Source organism: Eptesicus fuscus, chromosome 6, assembly GCF_027574615.1.
Source record: "Eptesicus fuscus isolate TK198812 chromosome 6, DD_ASM_mEF_20220401, whole genome shotgun sequence".
Lineage (NCBI taxonomy): Eukaryota > Metazoa > Chordata > Mammalia > Chiroptera > Vespertilionidae > Eptesicus > Eptesicus fuscus.
The window spans coordinates 8,507,768-8,531,164 of NC_072478.1; the positions used below are offsets into that span (position 1 = coordinate 8,507,768).

Genomic DNA, 23,397 nt, shown 5'->3' on the forward strand with positions numbered 1-23,397 from the left:
ATCACCACCCGCTCCCCCGCAGCCCACAGCCCGCCCAGTCGGTCTAATTAACTGAAAATCCCAGGGCTGAGAAATCACATCCAGAGGTCCCAGCTCAGAAAGGGGCTCTAGTCCCCAGGGAGCCATGTGGCACTGCCCCCAAGCACACTTCCAGGGGAAGGGCAGGGCCAGCCATTTATAGTGGGGGCTCCTGAGAGCTCTGGGCTTCCAGAGTCCAAGGGCAGAGGGGTCAAGCTGGCTTTTGCCAGACACACCCGTAACGCCCTCACTGTCTGCTCCCAGCGTGGTATGGCAGAAGGAGGGAAAGTATTGTCTGCCTGCCTTTGATGATTACAGGAGAGCTGCAGACCTTTCTGTTTATAAATAGCAGCCCCCACAGGGCACAGGGGCCACTCTGGGCTGGCAGACAACACTTTCCCTGTGCATGCAAGGAAAGAACACACACACACACACACACACACACACACACACACACACAGTCTGCTCCAGGAGTCTGTCACAGGTGGGGCTGTGAAACTGCACAGCAGCTGAGGGTGAGGGTTGAAGGGGGAACGGGAGGTGGGCCCTGGGGCAAGCCTGGTCCTGAAAGCCCCATTCCTCAGGCCTGGAAGACTTGGGGGGTGCTGTTGTTCAAGGGGACCTGGTAGTGCCAACAAGCAAGGGGCCAGGGCCTGCAGAGAAGAAGTGGCCCTACCCAGGCTGGGTAGCTGAGAGCCCCCACAGCAAAGTAGCCGGACGGAGCCAGGGAGCCCCTGGGTCTGCAAGGAAGCCTAGGGCAGGTTGCAGGAGGGGGCACCAGAGTCCCTTCTCCCAGTAAATGACATCAAGGGGGTCCTAATACTTTCTCCAGCCTATTTCCCCAGTTTCTGTCACTTGTCAGCAATCTGAAGTTCAGGCCAATCAGACCGGCATCCCCTGAGCATTGCTGGGCACAGAGCATCATGAGGGGGCTGTGGGGAGACACAACGACTGGCAAGTCAAGGAATCCAGGTTGACCAGCAGTAGGTTTACACCGCACCCCACCCCACCTCTCACTCTCTGGGTGACCTTGAGGAGTTATGTAAACCACCCCAAGCCTCAGAAGCTCCCTGTCAGGCTGATCATGAGGAGCCCATGAGCAGAAAGGAGAGCGGATGGGCCACTTCCTGCCCAAGGTGCACATCCAGCACCCACGAGCTGCTGCGACTCCTGTCACCCCGGCCTGTGTCCCCACCTCATGCTGCTCAGAGTCTGGGATAGTTTCAGCCTCACCCACACACAGTGCTGAGGGCACACGGAGGAAGCGACCCAAGGGCAGACCAGAGAAGGCTTCCTGGAGGCAGGAGCACCGGACAGCACTTCCGGTGGAAGGAGCCTGTGGACAAGGACAGCGGTGCCTGGTGCCCACAGGCTCCTCCTCAGTGCTGGGCCTCCTCCTCCGACCCCTCAGGAGCAGCTCCCGGACCTGAACACCCACTTCCGCTCCCAGAGCTTCCACACGTCCATGTACGCCTCATCCTGGTTCCTCACACTCTTCCTGACCACCTTCCCACTGCCTGTCGCCACTCGTGTCTTCGACATTTTCATGTATGAGGTCAGGACCCCTTCCCCCTCTTGCTCTCCCAAAGGCCCCACACTGGAAATAAATTCCAACCAAGGAAGGGCCGGGGTTTGGGGAGGGATCGGGGAAGCACTGTCCCCACTGCCTTTGCAGGGCCTGGAGATCGTGTTCCGGGTAGGCCTCGCCCTGCTGCAGGTGAACCAGGTGGAGCTGATGCAGCTGGACATGGAGGGCATGTCCCAGGTGGGCCAGGGGCCCGGGAAGGGTGGGATTGCCCCCCCCCCCAGTAGGGGCACCTGGGCAGGTGAAGTGAGATGCTTGGAGTTCCTGAGCAGCCTGATCCTTTTCTATCCCTGGGACCCCTGAGGCCTCCCTGGAGAACCAGGTTGGGCCCTAAGGAGCTCCAGGCTCTGCCAGACACAGTCCAGGGCCAGCAGCCTAGCCGTGGGGAGAGAGGAAGGCCCAGGCCCCTTTCTCTTGCCCCCAGCTTTGTGTCCCCCAAAACCTTTGTGGTAAATAATTATACTAGCCAAACCACTAGGGACCTTGGGTGTGGTTTTTGGTCCTAGGAACTGGGCCAGGTGAGAGCACAGGAGGGAGTGAGGGGTCTGGGCAGCCTCACTGGCCTACCCCACCCTGGCTTCCCTGCTTCTCACCGCCATGTCCCCACCATGCAGGCCCCTGCCCCCTCCCAGTGTCCTCCAGCTGCTACTTCAGAGAAGAATACACAAAGGCCACGGTTGTGTCCACAGACACGAATGTTCATTGTCTGCAGCTGCCAGAGGGGGCCAGCTGGGCTGGGGAGCAGGAGCCAGCCTGGCCCCAACCAACAGCAAGCTGTGTCCACCAGTGGCTCACACTTAACCCTTTGTAGAGGCCCCAGGCCAGCAGACCCACTGAGGGGGCTTCCCTCCAGGTTGCTCCTGGCTGTTCCAATTCTACAACCTTTTCCATATCCTCTCACTGCCCTGGGTGCAGCACGCCGCCCCCTTCCTCTAAGAAGGTGCCCTGTGCTCAGACCCTACCCCAACCCACCCCCAGGCCTCTGCCCTCAGGAGCCTCCGCAGCCTGCTTTTCCCCTGCAAACTGAAGTCCTGGCTGCTGGCAGCCTCTGCCCAGATGCCTTCTCACACTCACTCGCTTGCTCCACAATGATGGAGCACCCACAACAGGCAGGCCAGGCACTGCACTGGGTACATGGTGACATCCCAGGCAGACCTGCTCTGCCCTCCCTCCCTCCTCCAGGGCAATGGGCACAGCAGATACAGAGGGGCTGGGGCGCCCCCCTACACACCCTTATAATCAGTGACTGCCTGTGTCCCCTCAGTACTTCCAAAAGGTGATACCCCATCAGTTCGACAGCTGCCCAGATAAGCTGATCCTCAAGGCTTACCAGGTCAAGTACAACCCTAAGAAGATGAAGAGGTCAGTACCAGCAGCCAGGGCGCTGGTGGAAAAGGGGTCCCTGGTGGTGGGATAGTGACCATCTCAGCCTTCACCTCTGCAGGCTCGAGAAGGAATACGCGGCCATGAAGAGTAAAGAGATGGAGGAACAGATCGAAATCAAAGTGAGTTCCTAGGGAAGGGGACAGGGACCAGAGGCCATTGGGAGCTTCTGTTTCAAGGCAAGAAGTGGGTGGCCACTAGGGGGCATCCCTGCCCAGCACATGAGGCACACCACACTGTCCTTAGGGTTTGAGGGGTTAACTCTCTACATGTGAGCAAGGGCTCAACTGGCACTGGGGACACAGAGATGGACAAGGTAGACCTGCCCTTGTGGGGCTCCCATTGCAGTGAGGATGCAGTCAGTGAACCAATAAGTATAGAGTATGAGCTCTAGAAAGATCTCTGGAGAAAATGTGTAGGGGAGATGGCTGCAGGTCCAGGGAACTGAGCGCTAAAGGCCCAAGCAGCAGCAGGCCTGAGGGGCTAGAGGAACATCAGGAATGCTGCCCTCAGTGGTGGAAGCCCCGAGGTCAGGGGTAAGGGGGAGCCCTGAGGTAGGCGGGGGCCATATGCAGGGAGGATAGGCCAGTGCACTGCACTCATGGCCCCTGGCTCCCCTTGGTGCCTGGCCAGCCAGCCCTACTAGGTTTGGGGGTACAATTCTGTCACCACCTCCAATATGTGGGGGTTTTCCCCACACCACCAAGCAATTCTCCAACACCAGCTGGGCGTCCTATAATTCAGCTCAATTCTGACACCATCTACTCGGAGATGAAGTCACATCCCGCAGGTTAAGGGCATTGTCCCACAAGACTGCCACTCCCCCCTTCAGAAGCCAGTCTCAAGTCCAGATTGTCACCTATGCTTCTGGCCAGCTGGCTATAGATCACAGGTTCCTGTGATTCTCTTCTCGGGTTCGATTAATTTGCTAGTGTGGCTCATAGAATTCAGAGAAATATTAGGACTAGATCACTGGTTTGTTATAAAGGATATAGCTCAGGAACAGCCAGATGGAAGAGATGCATAGGGCCAGGTATGGGGAAAGGGCACAGAGCTCCATGCCCTTTCCATTTGTACCACACTCACAGCACCTCCAACCATTCAGCAACCTGGAAGCTCTCCAAACCCCATCCTGTGGGGTTTTATGGGATTTCATTACACAGGCATGATTGATTACATGATTTGCCATCAGCAATTTATTCAACTTCCAACCCATCTCCTCTCCCCAGAGATCTGGGGAGAGGACTGAAAGTTCCAACTCTCTGACACATGGTTGGGTTCCCTGGGAACCAGCCCCAATCTCTAAGTGGCCAAGGGACTTTCCAAAAGTCCTCATTAACATAACAAAAGACACCTTTATCTCTCTCCTCACTTAGAAAATTCCCAGGGTTTTAGATGCTCTGTGCCAGGACTGGATGGAAGACCAAATATATATATTTTTACTATAAATCGTAATATCACAAGGGGTTTTTTGAGTGTGCAGAGTCTCTGAACCCAGTCTTCCCATCCTCCCCTGCTTTCATCCCTCCACGTGTGATTTTAGTTATTCATTCAACAAAAATTTATTGAGCACCTACTTTGTGCCAATCACACAAAGTGAGATTGAATCACACAGCAGAAAGTGAGGGTCCCCAGTCCAGTGGGGGTAGGGGGACAGACATAAACACAAACCCCAGCACAGCCTGGCTCTGTCCTCTGTCTACAGACTGGCAGAGTACCACAGTGGCTGAGACTGGAGTCCCACAGACCAGGGTTCAAATGCCAGCTCTTCCACAGACCAGCTGTGTAACCCAGGAAAATGAATTCACCTCTCTGATCCTCTCAGTGTCCCCTTCTGCAAAAGGGAAATGATACTGACTCTGCTGTTCCATTTATTATTATCACCACCACCACCACTATCATCATCATCCCCTCATCCCCACATCTTCTAGAAAGGCAAAGGCAGGACCTAGGTTAGAATCCAGTCCTGCCACCCATTCCTGAGTGGGAAAGAGAGCAGCATTGTTCTGTCCCTGGTTGTAGGATTTCCAGAAATAGTTTTGTGTCTTGAATTTTTTAGCGTCTCTCTTTCTCAGAAGTGGCAGCCTGACTGATGCGCCAGTCTAAGCTGTGTGTGTGTGTGTGTGTGTGTGTGTGTGTGTGTGTGTGTGTGTGTGGTGTGTTACTCATACACAGACAAGGCCTGCTCCCATCTGGTGACTGTGAGGGCCCAGCATTAGGTAGGTATACAGCAGACCATTGGACCACATGTTCAGCTTGGAAATTTCCCATGAGAGGAGGTCTTAAAGGATTCAGGCAGGTGCCTTCTCCCTTAGCCCTGTCCTTTGCTCTTTCACCTTTAGCCTGTTTAAAAATATACCTGGGATTTGTTTTAACTGCCTTTGAAAGAAGAGTTTATTACAGTTTCAAAGAGGCAGGGCACACCAGGCCATATGGGGAAGCATCGGGGTTGGTCAGGAGGCAGAGAGATCAAGGGGAAAAACAGGGGCCAGAGCCTTTATTGTGGTTTTCAAGCAAAGGAATGGGTAAAGCAGGGTGGGAAAGTTTAGGATTGACTAGTTGGAATAATTTCAGGGGCTATAGGAGTGGTCCCTAGTTGTCTTGTGACAATTTCAGAAAGGAAATATTGGCTTGTATGTGAGAATTAGGTAAGAAAGGTGGGGGGGGGGGGGGCGGGTCACGCTGTGGATTGGCTGGTTTGCCTTACTAGTACATAGCCCCCATAGTTTTTGTGCACTCTCTTTCTCGCGCTCTCTCTCTCTCTTTCTCTCTCTCTCTCTCTCTCTCTCTCTCTCTCTCTCTCTCTCTCTCTCTCACACACACACACACACACACACACACACACACACACACACACACATTTTCCCTTTGGAGTAAGCGGGAGAGAGGTGAGTTGTGCAGGGCATATCCAGCTCCTCCAAGGATGGCTGTGTTTATGCCAAAGAAATCCTAAGGTCATGGGTCAAGTCCCTGGTTCCAGATCACTGCGAGGGACAGAGACCTGCCCTCTGAAACAGTTTAGGAGGCTCAGGCAAAACACTGCCTCATTCCGACTCAGTTTCCCCATCCATGACATAAGTCAATGGCCATCAATCAAGTCCGAGCAGTTGCTTCATAGGAAAACCTAAAACCACAAATATCTAACCAGAATCCACAAGCACAGGATGGAAGACAAAAGCAAGGGAGATGGCCTCCCCTGGCTGGGGGGAAGTAACGGTTGTTGGGCACAGCTAGCTGGCTGTCAGTGGGCCAGTGGGTCACAGAGATGTAGTTGAGCCGGAGGAAGTATGGGTGTTCAGCAAGACCTCCTACCCTGGACCCAAATTCTGAAAAGTTTGTCAACTGAAAATCAAACTCTGGGGCTGGAGGCTAAGCAGTGAAGGATGGGGCCTATCTGATAGCAGCTTCCCCCAAAATGCAGAAGCCTTTGCCCTGTGGGAAGTGGACAGGCCCAAGCATGGGGTACTAGCAGATTCCCAAGGAGGGCATGGGTAGAGACCACCCACCTCACACACATTGTGTATCCACAAAAGCGCTCGCATTATTTTTACTGAACTAAGGCTTATCAGTGATCAATGATTCTCTCTCATTGTTGGTGTTTCTATCTCTCTCTCTCCCTCTCCCTCTCTGAATCAATAAAAATATTTTTTAATTTAATGGGCCATTCTGAATGGGAGTTGGCCCTGTTTTCTGGGATCACTGATCCAGAATGTAAGCCTCTAGCCCTGTCCTGAGAGTTGGCCTGACCCCTTAGGGGATAGACCTCTGTATAGAAGTGGAAGGCAGGATCTGATATGCTCTCCCCTCTCCCCACATAGAGGCTTCGAACAGAGAACCGACTTCTGAAGCAGCGGATTGAGACCCTGGAGAAGGTGAGGGGTATGGCCACCTGCCTGTCAGACACTGAACTCTCCAGGCCCCAAGCAGGACCCAACAGCCAGGGGGCCAGCAAGCCTCCTGCCCAAGGCCTCACCATGAACCCCACTGATATTTGAGCTGCCATATAATCTGACCGTGGGGAAACTTAGCTTGGGGCTGGAGGTTGAGCGCTAGCCCAGTTAACTGCAATCACCACAACCCATTTGTGTCCGGTGCCCTCCAGGGCCGTCTGGGTGGGGCGGAGGAGGTAGAACTGCTACTTTGACTGAGGTGCCTGGAACTGGGCCACAAGACACCCCACCCTATAATTTGAAAGCCTTGCCCTCAAAGGGAAGGAGATGGGAGTGAAGGAATAGGGAGTGGTCTTGCCACTGGATCCATGATGGGGTGCCACAACCTTGACCATGGCCCCAATCTTGTTTTTAAAGGTGGAAGTAGAGTTGGAGGCCCCTCTTCCTGCTACCCTCATTTTCACTTGACCCTGCATGGACCACAGGGTGTCCACAGGATTTTATGCCCTTGCCCCAAAGCCTCCATTCTTGTGCAGCCTCCAGATCAAAGTTGCTGAGTGTTCCCAGTTGGCCTTAGTTGGCCCCAGTCGTGAGCCCCCTGACTTCCTGCTCAGCTCACACACAGACCCCTCTCCTGGAAGGAACTGGCTCTAGCTTTGGTCTTCCTCCAGGTCCTGTCCTGCTGGTTTTCTGGTTCTCAGGTTTCACTCCTGTCTCCCCTGCTTCTAGACATAGTTCACTGCGTTAGTGACCAGTGGTTCTTGTCTGTCTCTCCCCCTCTCCTGTCCCCGCACCTTCTGCTCTGCCTCCTCCCCCTGTTGCTGGGAACCCCCTCGCCGGGTAGGAGAGCGCTGCTCTGGCTGATAGGTTAATCCAGGTACTGTAGCTTTTCTTCTGACTCCTGTTTCCTTCCTAGTCTCTACACATGATAGCCAATACTGCCTCCTCCCTGGTTGCTGCCATGGGTGAGGGGGACAGGCCTGGCACCATGCATGGGGGTGGCTGGGGACTGCTTCTCAGGAAAACAGAGGTTCCATCTAGAGGAGGTGGCTGTGCGTGTGCAAACGTGGCAACTGAGGGTATGTCTCTGTGTCTGTGAGTGTGTGTACACACACAGGGACACAAAGTTTCCTCCCTCCAGGGGATACAGGTGGGGACCCAGGAGGGCTCAGGGAGCCTGAGGGTGCATCAACAGCAGGCCTTAGTGTGTGCACTGCTGAGCCTCCCCCACCCACACATACACACCATCCCTTCTGGCCTTTCACGCTCTCTGCTTCCACCTGCGAGGCCTGGCATCTTCTCTCACTCACCTGCTTCTGCTGCTGCCTTATCTTGAATGGCTTTATCGGGAAGCTTCTGCCTGCCACCTGGTGGCTCCAAGCATGGAATGGGGGGACCCACATTGGGTGGGGTGAGGGGATGAGGCTGGGTGGGATAGATCAGAACCGAGGATGGCCAGGGGAGAGGCATATTCCACCTCCCAACCCTGCCCTCAGCTGCCCCACCCTCACGAGCAGAGCCTGAGCTCTGGTGTGCCATCACCCTGGATAAGGACTTGCTTCTCCTCCCCTGGGACAGAGGCCAACAGCCAGAAGTCAGGGGGGACAAAGCTGTCAGCAGCCCCAGCCTGTGGCCCCGTCTCCATTTAAGCCCCACGGAGCCTGGACCCCGGGTTGGAAACCGGTGTCTTCCTCCAGGCTCCTCCTGGTGTCCTGTACCTGCCTACCCCTCACCCTTGTTCCGAGGTCCCGTGGGGCGCCCCATCCCAGACTCTGAGTGAAGGAGGCCTCACCCCTCTCCCACAACCCCTCTGCCCTCCTTAGGACCCCCTCTAAGGTGGGCCTGAGGCAGGGCCTGGCGTGTGAGCAGAGGGTCATGCCCTATCCTCCACCGGCTCAGGGACAGGTGACACGGGCGCAGGAGGCCGAGGAAAACTATGTCATCAAGCGGGAGCTGGCGGTGGTGCGGCAGCAGTGCAGCTCAGCAACGGAAGACCTGCAGAAAGCGCAGAGCACCATCCGGCAGCTGCAGGAGCAGCAGGTACCGGCAGGCCCGTGGTGAGGCCACACTCCAACCCCCCGCTTGGCAGCTACTGTCTGGACTCACCAGCAACTGCCTGGGGATCAGCCCTGCAGTTCCTAACTGGTTGGGTGGGGAGAGCACCCCGAGCTCAGTGCACACTCTCCCCAGCCCCACCCTCAGCAGTCAGCCCCTGACCCGAGGGAGAATCCTGCGGTTCCCATGTTCCACCACCCTCGGGGGTGCCTGGCAGGGCCCTCTTCCTGGCACAGGCATTCGACCTTGACTGATGGGCCTGTGGTTCCTTGGTGTCTCCCCAAGGTCTTCGGAGCTATTGGGCTTCCCCAGGGGTCAACCATGAAGGGTAGGAGCTAGGATGAGGGACAAGGGAGGGGGCTCCCTTCTCCGGTACCCAGGACTTTGCCCTCAGAGGAGAGTCTGGTCTATGCCCACTACTCTGAACTGGCAGGGTTGGCATGAGTGGGCAGTGCAAGTCTGTGATGGGGTCTTGAACTCAGTGGTGGGAAGGGCTCACAGGCTGGAGCACTGTGCAAAGATCTGCAGACCCTTCCTTCAGATTTACCCAGCAGGCTTCTTCCTTAGCTACTGACCTGCCAGCAGCTGCAGCCCTAGGTTCAGAGTGCACATGTGCACATGCGCTGGAGGGGCAGAGAAAGATGCTGTAGGTTCCCTGGGCCCCTGCAATCCAGGCCTGATCCCAACAGAGCCTGGCAGTGAAGTGGGCTCCCTGATTTGGAGAGACCTCAGGTGCCCAAGAAGCAATGGGTGGAGAGAAGGAAGGGTAGTTCCCTGGGAGGACTCTCACCCAGGCCTGGAGACCTTGGCTCAGGCTTTAGTTCAGGAATTTGAGTTGATTCTTTGTCCCTGGAGACAGGGACAGGGAGCTTCGCTATTTCTCACCTGTGTCCACCTCCCACCCCTCACCTGCCACAGCTGTGGCCCCCAGCTTGCTCTGAAGCAGCTGGGCCAATGGGGAAACCAGGGCTGGACTCATCCCACCACTGGCATGATGCCCTCTTTCAGGCCAAAGAGACACCTGCCACCCCCGAACTCTGGCCTTTAGGGGATGCAGAGATGGGTGAGGCCGGTAGTGCCATAGACACTGGCCCTTGAGCACCATCCCCTTGGGTGTGAGCAGAGGGTCAGCCTGGCAGGGCTGGAGCTTGGTATGTGGCCTGAAGCCCACCTGGGCCAAGGGAGGGCCACTGGCACCCATGGGTGTCAGAGGCCCAAAGTGGTCGAGGGCAGCAAGCAGGCCTGGGTAGGTGGGGAAGGGGGGGGTGGATGGGGTGGAAGTGGGGTGCAGGGGCCACCTTCCAGAGAATGCCCTGCCAGGCCACCAGGGCAGTGAATTGGGGACCCAGCAAACTCTTTCCCATCCTTTCCTGTTTAGATATGGGAGAAGAGAGAGGAGAGAGGTGAAGAAAGAGGGCCCGGAACCCCACCCTCTCCACCCCCACCCCAGCAGTCCTGGGAACCAGCTGTTAGCATCCCTCGGGGAGTATCCTAAGACCATGGAAGGTCCCCTTAAGTAGGTTCCCTCTGTGTGGCTTTCTCAGGAAGGAGGCTAGGCCTGGCCATCAGGGGTTCCACTCTCCTCCCATGATGGCAGAAGGCACAGGAAGATGATCCAGGGTTTCTCCTGATCCCTCACTCTACCCACAGCCTGAGCCGCCTCCCCGCCCTGGGGCTCTGGAGAGTAGGGGGCACGTCCTGAGTTCGCAGCCAGCTGGCAGGAAGGCTGCCCACCCTCCAGCTGCAGCCTGGGAACTGATGCAGCCCTCCATCTGTCCCCAGGGTAACCCTCGCCTCACCGAGGACTTTGTGGCCCACCTGGAGACTGAGCTGGAGCAGTCACGGCTGCGGGAGATGGAGACACTAGGGGCCCTACGGGAGATGCAGGACAAGGTTCTAGACATGGAGAAGGTGCAACTGGGCAGGCCGGTGTTTGGGAGACTCTGGGGGAGGGGAGGTGGGGTGCTGCATGCCCTTAAGGAGGTACATAATCAGGCCTGAGCCAAGGAAAAGGGGCTGCCAGGGGAACTATGGGGGAGTGTCCTGGGATCAGATCCTCCTGCCTCAGAATCCCAAGGAACCCAAGATTGCTTCCCCATGATCTCTACAGGAGGATCTGGGCAGATAGGAAGTGGGCCGCTCACCCCTAAGACCTTCCCAAGTCCTAGAGGTACACACACACACACACACACACACACACACACACACATCAGGGCACGCCCACCATCTTGCTCCAGGTAGAGAAAGCAGTGTACTGGCTTTCATGGGCTTCCTGGACAGTCTGTCCTACCTGTGTGTCCCCCCAGGCCCTGGGTTCCAGGAGAGAAGGAGGGGAAGGGAAATCCCAGGTCCAGCAGAGCTGCTCACCCCACCCTCTCCTGCCTGCAGCCCAGAGGGGACCCCAGGCCTCCTGGGTCAATCCCCAGCTGCTTTCACACTGACTATTGACTCAGCTTCTACAAAGCTACCAAAAGAGGGCAGGCCGCAGGACATACTCACTCTGGCAGAAGCCGCCCACCTGCCTGGAGCCTGCACTGTTCTGGGTGCCTCCCAGGAATCTCTGCCACAGCACTCAGTCCCCATCAGCTATCCAAGAGCTGGGCTTCCCTCCATCTCCCTCCACATTGGAGGAAATGTGTACCCAGTAGATCCTGGCTCCCTCCCCTGATTCCGACCCAAACAAGGGTCAGTGAGGTCCCAGGGTGGCAAATTGGATTTTGTTCCAGAAGGCCAGAACACAAATCTCTCATCCCTGACCCTTGGGAAGCCAAGACAAGGCCTGGGCTGACCCTAAGTGGGTTCCCAGGAAGAGGGGCTGCCTGGGAAGGAGTGGGGTACAAGGTGCCAAAGTCCAGTCTTCTCAGCTTCTGCTGGGGCAGGTCCCGGCTCGGGCCCCATAGGAGTGGATCTCAGATTCCCAGGTGGGAAGGCACTGGTCCTCACCCCAGCCTGCCTGGTGTCCTCAGCAGTGAGATTTATGGTGTTGCCCTAAGCCAGTCCTTCCTGGATCCCGCCTTCCCACCCCCACCCCTGTTTTTACAGCCATCTTATTTTTATTGATTTTAGAGAGAGGAAGGGAGGGGAGAGAGAGAGACAAACATTGACATAAGAGAAAAATCTATGGGGGGGTGGGTGGAGGGAGTCAATGAGGAAAAAAGGGGGGACATCTGTAATACTTTAAACAATAAAGATACATTTTTAAAAAAGAAAGATCAACCTGTTGCATGCACCCCAACTGGGGATGGAACTGCAACCTGGGTATGTGCCCTGACCAGGAATCGAACCCACCACCTTTTGGTGTACGGGATGATGCTCCAACCAACTGAGCCACACCGGCCAGGGCTCTGGCAGCCATTTTATAGGTGAGAATCTACAGCTGGGGCCACAGAGGTGGATCTGCTCCCCATGGGCCTCTCCCAGCTGGGCTACCCCAAGCAGAGCCCACAGGAAATGAGGAAAGGCATCTTGGCCTACAGGAAGGGGGCGCATGGCTGCCAGCTGCCCTAGGCGCTGACCACTGCTGTCCCCCTCAGAGGAACAGTTCCCTGCCTGATGAGAACAACGTGGCCCAGCTACAGGAGGAGCTAAAGGCACTCAAGGTGCGGGAGGGCCAAGCCGTGGCCTCTGCGAGGGAGCTGAAGCTGCAGCTGCAGGAGCTCTCGGACACCTGGCAGGTGAGGCGCTCGCCGGTGGACAGGAAACAGCCTGGACAGGAAACAGCCGTGCAACCAGGAGGTCGGCCACCCTCCATGCCTAAGAGCCCCTGGCTGACCACCGGCCCCTCTTGGCAGGCCCATCTGTCCCGCGGGGGCCGCTGGAAGGAGTCCCCGCGGAAGCTGGTCCTGGGCGAGCTGCAGGACGAACTGATGAGCGTGCGCCTGCGCGAGGCCCAGGCTCTGGCCGAGGGCCGAGAGCTGCGGCAGCGCGTGGTGGAGCTCGAGACGCAGGTGGGCCGCAGCCGCCCTCTCAGGGTCTTGGTGTTCACTTGGTTCACGGCTGCCTCCTTGGGTAGGCCGTGACCCCCGCCCGCACGTCCTCCCTCCTCCAGGACCACATCCACCGCAACCTTCTGAACCGCGTGGAGGCGGAACGCGCGGCGCTGCAAGAGAAGCTGCAGTACCTGGCTGCGCAGAACAAGGGGCTGCAGACACAGCTGAGCGAAAGCCGCCGCAAGCAGGCAGAGGCCGAGTGCAAGGTGCCCCCTTCCCGGATCCCGCCTTCCCACCCCCACCCCTGCCCGCCTCGCCCTTGACCCGCCTTCTTCCCACTGCCCTCAGAGCAAGGAGGAGGTGATGGCGGTGCGCCTGCGAGAGGCGGACAGCATGGCCGCGGTGGCTGAAATGCGGCAACGCATTGCAGAGCTGGAGATCCAGGTGAGGGGGTGAGGGTGGGGTGGAGCGTGCTCCAGGCCTGGATGCCGCCTGACCCCCTGAACCTGGCTCACCCACAGAGGGAGGAGGGCCGCATCCAGGGCCAGCTGAACCACTCGGACTCTTCGCAGTACATCCGGGAGCTCAAGGACCAGATAGAGGAGCTGAAGGCCGAGGTGAGCGCGGGAGGGACCTGAGAGCCCTGCGTGTCCTCATTGGGTGACCAGCCAGGAGTCAGTGTCCGCCTGGGGTGCGGGAGAGGAGGGTGCCCCGGGGGCAGGGGGTCCACACATCCAGTGTGCCATCCCGCCCCAGGTGCGACTGCTGAAGGGCCCGCCGTCCTTCGAGGACCCACTGGCCTTCGACGGGCTAGGTCTGGCACGGCACCTGGATGAGGACTCGCTGCCATCGTCCGATGAGGAGCTGCTGGGCATGGGCGTGGGCACAGCACTGCAGGATACACTCTACCCGCTGTCCCCCCAAGACGCTCGCTTCCTCCGCAGTCTGGAGCGGCCAGCCAAGGACAGCGAAGGCAGCTCAGACAGCGACGCCGAGGAGCTGACCACACCCTATAGTCAGGGCCTGGACAACTGAGGCCCTGCCCTTGAGCCTAGAGCTGGGGGTGGGGGAGGGCCTCCAGGGCCACACTTAAACTCCAAGCCCACCCCGAGGGACACACACAGCGGGACGCAGAGGGTAGAGCTGGAGCCTGAGGATCCTCAGGGTACCTGTCATACCCACCCTCCCAGCACTGTTTAACCATCTTGGTCAGGACCCCTCTGGCCCGGTTACCTGGAAGTCTGCCCCTCTTAACAGAAAGGGCACGAGAGGACACAGGTCCCAGGACTGGTAACAGAAAGCTCCCTCCTCCCACCAGGCCTGGGTAACAGGAGGGTAGCCCTGCTGGGAAGGGCCAAGGAGCTGCAGGAGGCCTGAGGAAGAAGGGGCCACTCCGGGCTGGACGTCAACACCTCACAATGTTCCTGGGGGTCCTTGGCTTCCGGGGACAGATGGCCAAGCTGGGCTTTCCTGCCCGATGCAGGCCTCATGGCCCAAGCAGAAACCAAAGTCCCGCCTACTGTGTGCAGGGTCACCTGGGGTGTGCACAGCCAGCAGGAACCAGGCCAGGACAGTGTCCGTCCCTGCTTCTTGGGAGGAGGGGGGCCAGAGCAGCTGCAAGGAAGTCATGAGACCCAAGTCCCCAGTGCCCCTACATAGTCCTCTGTGAAGCACCCATCACCCCATCTTGACCAGTGATGGAAGGGCTCCGCCACCCAGGCCAGCCTCCTCTCCAGGGGTCCCCAGCCTCCACTTCCCTTCCTTCCCTGGGTTCCCCAGCCCCACCCTTTTGCCAGGGCCAGGCCCCAGGAGAGGAGGCTGCCCAGAGGAGCGGCATCCCCATGCCTCCTTCCTCACGGTGGTCCTGTGGTCTCTGCAGTCAGAGCCAAGAATGGTGCCAAAGTCCAGCAATGCTCCCCCAGACCCCTTCCCTTCCAGGGCCTTTGACTCTTGGGGCTCCTGGAGCCTGAAGCGGCCTCCTCGGCGCCTCCTGGAGTGGGGATTCATGCTCAGCCCCCACCCCTTTCCACTTGCCCACTTCTCAGTGTTACGAAGCCTGGGGACCAGGGTGGGCATCGCGGGGCTCTGCCATGTGCCTCTCACACTGCCCACCACCATTTTGCACACTGCCTGTTCACACTCCACATGTCGCCCAGGTGGGGAGAGAAAATAAAATGTATTCACACAGCCACAAACAAGGGACACTGAGTAAGGGGACTGCAAACAGCCTCGGGGCCACAACGGTAAGGAGGGGAGCAGGCTGTCCTTTGTCCGCGGGAGCCTCCCAGAGAGGTAGAGGTTATAGCAGGACAGCAGGGGGGCCAAAGAAGTGCCCAGGTTGGGGTGCAGCATGAAGAGGAAAGAGCATTTGCTGGTTCAGTGTGAGCACCTGTGTTGGTTTGGGAGGGATGGTTAGTAGGAGGGGAACAGGTCACCGAGGACCTTGGATGTCAGGCTCACAGATGGACCCTGATAGCTGGTGTTTTCACAGGGTGGCTCTGGAGATGGTGAGGACAAGGGGCACGATTTCCCTCCTGGGTGACCCAGCTCGGGCCTCCCCTGAGAGATGTGGAGCAATTTGGGGTCTCGGAATCTGATTGTGTTCATTACGCCATACTTCCTGAGGCCTTCCTGGTGCTCTGCCCCGGGCCTGGCTCTAAGGGATCCCCAGGGCAGTGGAGGTGACAGACACTGGTGTGGGAGCAGGAGCTGAGCCTTCATGCTGATGCGACAAGTGATCAGTAGATGAATGAGCAGGGAGATCAGGGAAGGCTTACTGGAGGAGGGTGCCACAGTCAGCTCCAAGGGCAAAAGCATAAAGGCAAGACATGGCAGGGACCGGCAGGAAGCACATGATAGAAGGAACAGGAGAGAGTGGGCATGGCCAGACCAGGAAGGGGTTTCTCTAGTCAGAAGCCAAAGTTTGCTATTTGAACTGAGGGCACTGGGGAGCTATGGAGAGCTTAGGTGAGGGGAACACCATCAGATGGACCATAGTGTTGGGGATCCATGAGGAGGCCAGGACAAAGACCAAACTGAGCCGGGCAGTGGGGAGAGAGAATATGAGCTCCCCTCAAGGAACCAGGACTGCTGAGCAGCAGGGCAGGATGCTGGTTATGCACTGGGACAGCCAAGTTCCACAGATTGTCCCATCACTTAACAAACAGCTCCTGTGGGCCCATGCACCATTCCCATCATACAGAATTAACACTGAGACCCCCAACAGTTACTCTGCTTCCTGCTTTCATAGGGTCATTCCACCCCACTGGCTTCCTGGGTTGGGTAGGGCCCCAGGGGAAACTGTCTGAGGTTCTGCCCTGCTCCCTCTTGGGGCTAGCCCTGAGGTCCTGACTGCGCAGTAGGCAAGGATCCAGCACCCACCTTTGGGTTTGTCTCACATTCTAGAAAGACTCATGGGTCCTTGCCAGGGCTCAGAAAGAACCTCTTTTTTGCCATGGATCTCGACCTTGAAAGAGGGAGCATGCTGTGTGCCCTCGAACAACACATTGACTCTCGGGGCTGGAGGTGGTAGTGTCCTGCTGGGATAGGGCCAATTTCTCCTCAGACCCTAGGTTGGGAGGTCCCCATATCTGGGGTGGGGACAGGCAGAACTGGGTGATCTGTGTCTGACAGGAGCCTGGCTGCAGGTTGCACTATGAGGACTGGGTCTATGGGCACAAAAAAGGCTGAGGACCCAACAAGGAGTCCTGCTCTGTCCTTTTACCTGCCCTGGGGACTGTGGTCCTTGCCAAGCCTCCATCATTCTTGGTGTGAAGCAGGAAACCCTTATGGAGGGAGGAAAGGCCTGGGAGTGTTTCCTGAAGGAGCACTTGGGAAGAAGGGCCTGGGCTGGCACTTGAGGAATCCAGGGCCAGGGTGACTGGGCTATGGGAGGAAGGGCAAGGAATTATGATCAGGGGAGACAAATGAAGATATTGGTTGGCTCTGGTGAGGACCCCTGGTTGGGGAGAATACCCTAAGTTGGGAGGGTAAGTGAGGTCCATGGGTTGGGAGCCATAAAGGGGCATGGTGAAGACGCCCTGATCTCCCACCCAGCCTTGGAAGAGGTTGCTCCTTCCCTACAGGCCCCTCCCCATCCTGTCCCAGGAGGGTCCTGCTCCCTATACTAGGTCTTTTTGAGGAGGCCCTTGCACTGCAGCCTCCTGGGTAAGCAGAGGGCAGTGTGCCCTGGGTAGGGAGTCCCCAGGGGAAACAGAGCGACCCTCTCTCCCTCCAACACACCGGGAGTGTGCAAGGAAAGGGGGTGCACACTGGGAGGGGCCCTCCACCCCCAGTGAGCCCCTCCCACGTGCCTTCCCCCTCTCCCCAGGAGTTGCTGGCTCCCCTGGCTCAGTGTGGGAAGAGCTTGCACGCACTAGTTCACCCATTGGGACCCTCCTCAAGTTTCCAGCAGAAGTCAGACGGGAAAAAACCTACATTCACGCACGTGGGTAGGAGTGCCTGGCTAGACCACGCTCGGCATCGCCCAGTCCCACCGCAGCCTCGGCCCCCGCAGCGACAAAGACGCACAGGCGGCAGTGTCCCGGCTTTATTGCAAACTATACACATGGGATGGGGGCTAGGCTGAGGGAGGAAGCGGGGCTCGAGGGGAGGGCCTTGGCAAAAGGTGTGGGTGGGTCGCGAACCTGGGCCAAAATTCTACGGAGATCTGGATTCCAGAAGGAGGGGACCAGGGTCTAAGACCAAGAGGTGTAACGGGAGGGATGGATGCTAAGGCGGGGGGTGGAGTGTGGTGGGCGGAGTTAAAAGAATCTGACTCAGTGGAAGGTCTCCACCTCCACCACGGTCCAGTCACCCTGCGGGGAAGCCACGTCGTCCGGGGAGAAGCTGGTGACGGAGGTGATACTGGCGCGGGACTCGTCCAGAGGAGACAACAGTTCTGCCCAGCGACCCAGTTCAGCATCGCTGAGCGCAGTCCGGGCGCCGCCCGCGCTGCCACCACCCCCAGCGCCTCCGGGGCCACAGCCGCTGTCGCCAGTGGCCCCTTCCGTCGCCGCTAACAGCAGCGTCCGGCTCAGCAGGTGCTGCACGACGCTCGCCTGCAGAGCCCCCAGTGGCAGCTCGCCCAGGCGCGCTGGCTTCACGCTGCGCGAGGCCGCCCGCGTCCCTGTCCCGGCCGCCACCTTCCCACCACCCGCGCCGGGTCCGGGCCCGGGATCCAGCGCTCCTGGGGCGGCGGTCGCCGACTCAGGCCTTTCAGCCTCGTAGATTGTGCACAGGCCGTCAGCAGCGCCAGACCCAGCGGCGGGAGGCCAGGGCAGGGGCACTCCTGCAGCGAGAAGAGCCGAACTAGCCAGCGGGAGCGAGAAGCCCCGCCCCGCCCCTCAGCCCCGCCCCCGGACCCAACGGCCCGCCCCGAGCTGCGAAGCCCCGCCTTCCACCCCGCCCACCCACGTTCCGGTGCCTTGCCCCGCCCACCGCTCCGCCAGGTCCCAAAGCCGGCTCACCCGGGGTGCCGCGGACCGAAGCGGGTCCTCGGCTCCAGGCGGCCGGATGGCAGGCGGCGAGCTCCGCGTCGGCGGGTGGGGAGGCTGCGGCGCCCTCGGGCCCGCTGTCGTAGCCGCGCAGCTCCTCCGGAGTGCTGGTGGCGCTGCTGCTGTGGCCCGCCAGGTCCGGGCCGCTCAGAGTGCTGGACGGGCTGCGCGAGGGCGGCGGCGGCGGGGCCGAGGCCAGCGCCAGGGTCAACCGTGGGCCCGGGACCGGGGCATCGGGACCCGGGGTTGGGGGGCGGCGTGGTGTCTGAAGAGGGGGTGAGGCGGGGGGAGAGGGAAGGGCCTGCAGAGGGGACAAGACTAGAGAAGGTGGAGCCGGAGGAGGGGGCGTGGCCATTGGAGGGGGAGGGTCTTGCAGAGAAGGCAAGGCCAGAGTTTGGGTTTGCACAGGGGCCATAGCTAGGAAAGGATTGGACGGAACGGGAGTGGCCTGCAAAGGTGGTGAGGCCAGAGAAAGGGAGACCTGTAGAGGGGACAGGGTCTGAGAAGAGGGAGAGACCTGTAGAGAAAGTGTGTCCAGAGAAGATGGACTCTGTGGAGGGGGCGCGTCCAGGGGAGGGGCTTGCAAAGCTGGTGAGGCCAGAAAATGTGGGGCCTGTAGAAGAGGCAGGACCAAAGAGGGAGCGGCCTGAAGAGGGGACGTGACCAGAGGTGGGGTCTGCATTGGGGGCGTGGCCAGTGAGGAAGGAGGAGCCTGCGGAGGGGGTGTGGCTAGAAGAGGGTCCTGCGTGGGAGGTGTGGCCAGTGTACAGGCCGAGGGCTGAAGATGGGGCGGAGACAGAGGGCTGGCCAGTGCGGGGGGAGCGGTCAGCGCAGAAAAGTCCTGCAGAGGGGCTGTGGCTAAGGGAGAGGGTAAGTTCTGCAGAGACTGTGCGGGAGAAAGGGGGACTGGTAGAGGGGGCGTGGCTGGCGGCAGACCCGCTGACAAAGGAGGTGTGGTCAAGGGAGAGGGGAGAGACGGCAGAGAGGGCAAAGCCGGAGGAACCTGGGTAGGGGACGTACTCTGCAGAGGGGGTGAGCCTGAAGGAGAGACTGGAGCTGGAAGAGTGGCCGTGGGAGAGGCGGGTGCCTCTGGGAAGGATGCACTCAGGTGTGTGAGGGGAGCTTGCAGAGGGAGTGTGGCTGGCGGAGAGGGGAGGTTCTGCGGAGAGAGTGGAGCAGAGGGAGGAGCTAGTGGGAAGGGCGTGGCCAGAGGACCCGCCGGGGCCTGGGAAGGAGGCGTGGTGGGTGGAGAGGTGAGGGGTGTGTCCCGCAGAGCCGTGGCTGTGATAAGGCTGGGCGGCGCCAGGTGTGCGGTCTGAACCCGTGGAGACGAAGTGGCCAGAGGGGGAGAGAGGCTCTGCAGGCTGGCTGCGCCCTTCCTGGAGGGTGCGGCCTGTGGGGGACGCAGAGCCTGCAGCCCTTTCGACTTGGCCTGCGAGGAGTGCCCCAGAGCCCGGGGTGTCGCACCCAGCGAGGCCGGGGAGCGAGCTGGGGAGGACAGCGGGGTGGCGCTGGAGCCCAGGGGGCGTGAGGCTGGCCTCTGGGCGCCCCCGCAGGTGCTGGGTCGTCTCCTGGCCGCAGGGCTCGGCTCCACGGTGCTGCGCTCCGGGGCATTGCTCACTGATTTCCTGGGGGCTTCCGCCAGGGGTCGTGGCCGGGCATTCGAAGCTGCCCGAGGGAGCCCCACATCAGCACCCCCACCCCGAGACCGATGGGAGATGGCTGGCAAGGGAGCGCCTGGGGTGGAACCGAAAGAGTCTAGGGGCAAAGCAGAAGGCAAAAGGGTCATGGATACTTACAGGCTGGCCCCCCTCCCTGCCCAGGAGCCCCACTCCTCCCCAGGGCACATACCTCTCCGCGTCTCCACACTCAGGGCAGTCGTTCTGGGAGTTTCTGGGGGTTTTCCTCTGACCCTCGGTTCCTCCGCTGGGAGCCGGAGTCCTTTCTGCCCCAGAGGGCCTAGCCTGGGGGTGGGGAGGGCATGCTCAGGGCAGAGCCCGCCTCCCCACCCCCGTCTCCTCTTTGGTTGACCTCCAAAGTTCACATTGTCTTCCTCATCTGTGAAATGGGCATATGGACCCTCTGCCGCCTTAGACTGGCTTTCACCCGATTTGCACCCAGTCATCTGCAAGTGTTCCCCACCCCAATTCGTATGTAAAATTATTCCGGAGAGTGACACTGACCCTTGCCTAGGGAGGTAGGGGGCGGGGGGGGGGGTTACCTGGTGGTACCGCTGGCTCGTCCAGGGCTAGAGATGGAGCCTGGGCCGGGGGTCTTGGCAGGGGTCCGCTCCCCTCTCCCCGCCGCTGCGGGCCTCGTGGCTGCCGGGAGAAGGCCTGGTTAACAGGGTGCCCGGAAAGCGGAGGAAGTCCGATAACTCAGCAGGAAAGCGGTCCAGGGAGAGGGGCTCGAACTCGGAGGAAGAGGCCAGGATACCTGGGTTGCCGGGGCCTGTCCTGGCGCTCCGCGTGGGCTCCGCCGCGGGAGGAGCTTCAGGAAGAGCGGCTGCCCGGATGCCGGCCGCTCGCTCGGCCAGGGGCCCTCGCCCCGCAGCTCCCGCTGCTCCCAGAACTCGGAGGGCTGCGGGGGTCACTGGTGGAGGGGGTCGAGGAGACGCTGGGGGCCTGGGGGCTTTCCGACGGCCCGGAGGGTGAGAAGCCGTGGTCCGCGCAGCGGCCCCTGCCCTGGCCTTGTCTCTCTTGTCCATCCCGCACCTGCTGGAAAGACAGCGCCCAGGGCTTGGACCGTTATGCAGCCGCAGGAACCTGGGCTCTGGCACCTCGCTGCCCCTTCCCCGGCGTCGCCACCCACGGGCACGCCACACCTCGGCCTCCATCCACTTCCCTCCCACCCAGCCACCCACTCACCGGCCCAGCCGCTCCAGGTTGTCCCCAAGTCCCACCCCCATCACCCTCCTCCGGGCCCTGCCCACCCCAGCCCATCCCCCTTGTCCGGTCTCGGCTCCCTTTAGAACCCGGGATCCACGCCTCTACCCCTCGCCCCCTAGGGATCCAGGCGACCAGCCTCGGGGACAGGGGAATCCCACAGGCTCCAGATGGGACGGGGGGACGGGAGCGCACACCCGGGTCCCCTCGCCAGCCTCGGGGACGCCAGCACCTGCCGGGAGGAGGCGCGGCCCCAGCCGCCCGCGCACCAGCTCGGAGAGACAAAGAACCGCGTCCCGAGCGAGATGCCCGCGCCCGGCCGCGCTGAGTCCGCGCCGCCCACTCCACCTGCCGGAGCCGCACTCACCTCCGACTCGGCCTCCCGCTCATCCACGCAGGGCCGCCTGGGGTGGGGTTGTGTGGCCGCGAGGGAAGGGGGCTGCGGGGCGGTGGCGCCCGGAGCCGGGCCCGCCCCTCGGCCGCGGGCTCGGGAGACAAGGGGCGCACGCGCCGGATCCAGACGGGGAGGTGGCGGGAGCGCGCCGAGGGTTCGGGAGAGGCGCGCGTTGGAGGGAGGGGCGGCCACTCCGCGCGGCGCCGGAGCACGCGAGACCGAACCCGAGGGGGTGCGGGAGGGAGGCGGGAATCCCTCGAGGTCACGGATCTGGCCTCCCCACCACAACAAGCACAGGGCCCTGGCAACCAGGGGGCCTGACCGCACCTCCGGCCCCAGGGACCAATCGGCAGTTCAGTGTCCCGGGTCTCTGTCCTGGCCTTTGGGACCTAGGAGGCAAGGCCGTCCTGGGTCCCTGGAGGCATCCGCCCCTGTCAAACCCAAAGGCTTTCCCAGACCCCAGGAAGATCCCTACCTGGTGGTGGAGAGGACTGTTGGGAGAACGCAGCCCTGGGAATTTAGGGACCAACCCTGGATTTGGGGGAAGAGAGGAAGGGAGGTCAAGAGGGAGAGAGAAACTGAATAGGATGAGAGGTGGCCCAGCCTTCTGCAGGACACGGCACCCCCAACCTCCACACCCACCTAAGTCACATGAAGGGGTGAGGTCAGGTCAGTAAAGGCTTCCTGACAGAGATAGGATTTGGGGGGGAGGGGAGGTTGTCAAGATTATGGGAGGTTATGAGGTGTCAAAACAGGTACATGAAGGAGTTGAGAAGATCCTGTCCAGGTTGCCCAGCTGGTAGGAGGTGTCATTCTGGTGACTTCATCAACTTGTGCAAGTGGTCTCAGTAGAGGAACTTGGTAGGGGACTGTGGCATGGAAGGCATAGGAGTATGAAGAGGGAGATGGCCATCCTCAGGTGTCCTGTGTTGCCCAACGGATGCCACGTGCCCTCCCACACATACATCCTGTGCTTTCTGCCCCTTGCCGGATCTGTCCAAATGCTTAGCCCCATCCCAAAGAACCAGCTCCCTCTGCTCCATTCCTTTCCCCATTACATGCCTGTGTGCCCACCCCACCCCCATACACACACACACACACACACACACACTCATTACAGAAGCAGCTCATACTTGCCTGGGCCTTAGGAGGCTTCCAAGCACAGGACCAGGAAGAGTGGCATTGGCACCAGGGTGAACCTGTCATGGGGTGAGGGGAAGATGATGTATGTGAGCCATGAAAGTTGGGTTTTTAAATTTTTTGTAATGCAAGGGCTGGTTAAACTTTCATTGTAGAGGCAGCCACCTCAAGGATGGCCATTTCCATAAACACACTGCCAGCCACACAAGTAGATGAAGAGCCAGGCTGTCTTCCCCACGAAGGGTCCTTTGTTTTAGAGATTTTGGTTGACCATTTGAGTCTTTTTTTTTTTCTTTCCATGCTTTAAATTCACCAACAGAGTGGGCTCATGAAACCCTAGGCATCACCCTCTACCCCAATAAAAGAACCCCAGGCCTGCCCTGGCCGGTGTAGCTCAGTTGGTTGAACGTTGTCCAATGCACTGAGAGATTGCAGATTTGATTCCCGGTGAGGGCATATGCCCAGGTTGTGGGCTTGACCCCCAATAGAGGGCATGCAGGAGGCAGCCTATGGATGTTTCTCCCATCTATATTTCTTGCTTTTTAAATACGTTTTTTATTAATTTCAGAGAGCGGCAGGGAGAGGGAAAGAGGGATAGAAACATCAATAATGAGAGAGAATCA

The 23,397-nt window shown here is 59.6% G+C and overlaps 2 protein-coding genes across 6 annotated transcripts in view; one reads left to right on the forward strand and one right to left on the reverse strand.

The window, feature by feature from the left end:
- Positions 1 to 15,052, forward strand: part of EVI5L (ecotropic viral integration site 5 like) — a 32,267-nt gene extending 17,215 nt beyond the window's left edge. For 3 of the 5 annotated variants that reach the window (XM_054717175.1, XM_008151424.3, XM_054717177.1), the window contains 14 exons: positions 1,430 to 1,573; positions 1,694 to 1,783; positions 2,868 to 2,965; positions 3,048 to 3,108; positions 6,805 to 6,858; positions 7,721 to 7,753; positions 8,776 to 8,916; positions 10,714 to 10,842; positions 12,465 to 12,605; positions 12,723 to 12,878; positions 12,980 to 13,126; positions 13,209 to 13,304; positions 13,382 to 13,477; positions 13,617 to 15,052. In XM_054717175.1, the coding sequence (XP_054573150.1) occupies positions 1,430 to 1,573; positions 1,694 to 1,783; positions 2,868 to 2,965; positions 3,048 to 3,108; positions 6,805 to 6,858; positions 7,721 to 7,753; positions 8,776 to 8,916; positions 10,714 to 10,842; positions 12,465 to 12,605; positions 12,723 to 12,878; positions 12,980 to 13,126; positions 13,209 to 13,304; positions 13,382 to 13,477; positions 13,617 to 13,895 (1,665 nt within the window). In that variant the 3' untranslated portion in view covers positions 13,896 to 15,052. The remainder of the gene's footprint in view (positions 1 to 1,429; positions 1,574 to 1,693; positions 1,784 to 2,867; positions 2,966 to 3,047; positions 3,109 to 6,804; positions 6,859 to 7,720; positions 7,754 to 8,775; positions 8,917 to 10,713; positions 10,843 to 12,464; positions 12,606 to 12,722; positions 12,879 to 12,979; positions 13,127 to 13,208; positions 13,305 to 13,381; positions 13,478 to 13,616) is intronic. The other 2 variants (XM_054717176.1, XM_008151425.3) reach the window with 2 other exon arrangements.
- A 2,348-nt stretch (positions 15,053 to 17,400) lies between these two features.
- On the reverse strand, positions 17,401 to 21,062 carry PRR36 (proline rich 36). The gene is made up of 6 exons (XM_054718310.1): positions 20,792 to 21,062; positions 20,577 to 20,676; positions 20,207 to 20,319; positions 18,873 to 20,113; positions 18,329 to 18,656; positions 17,401 to 18,150 (listed from the first exon to the last, which is right to left on the reverse strand). Exons 1-6 carry the CDS (start codon positions 21,060 to 21,062, stop codon positions 17,639 to 17,641), a joined length of 2,565 nt encoding a protein of 854 aa, XP_054574285.1. The 3' UTR covers positions 17,401 to 17,638.
- Between the last annotated feature and the right edge of the window lie 2,335 nt (positions 21,063 to 23,397).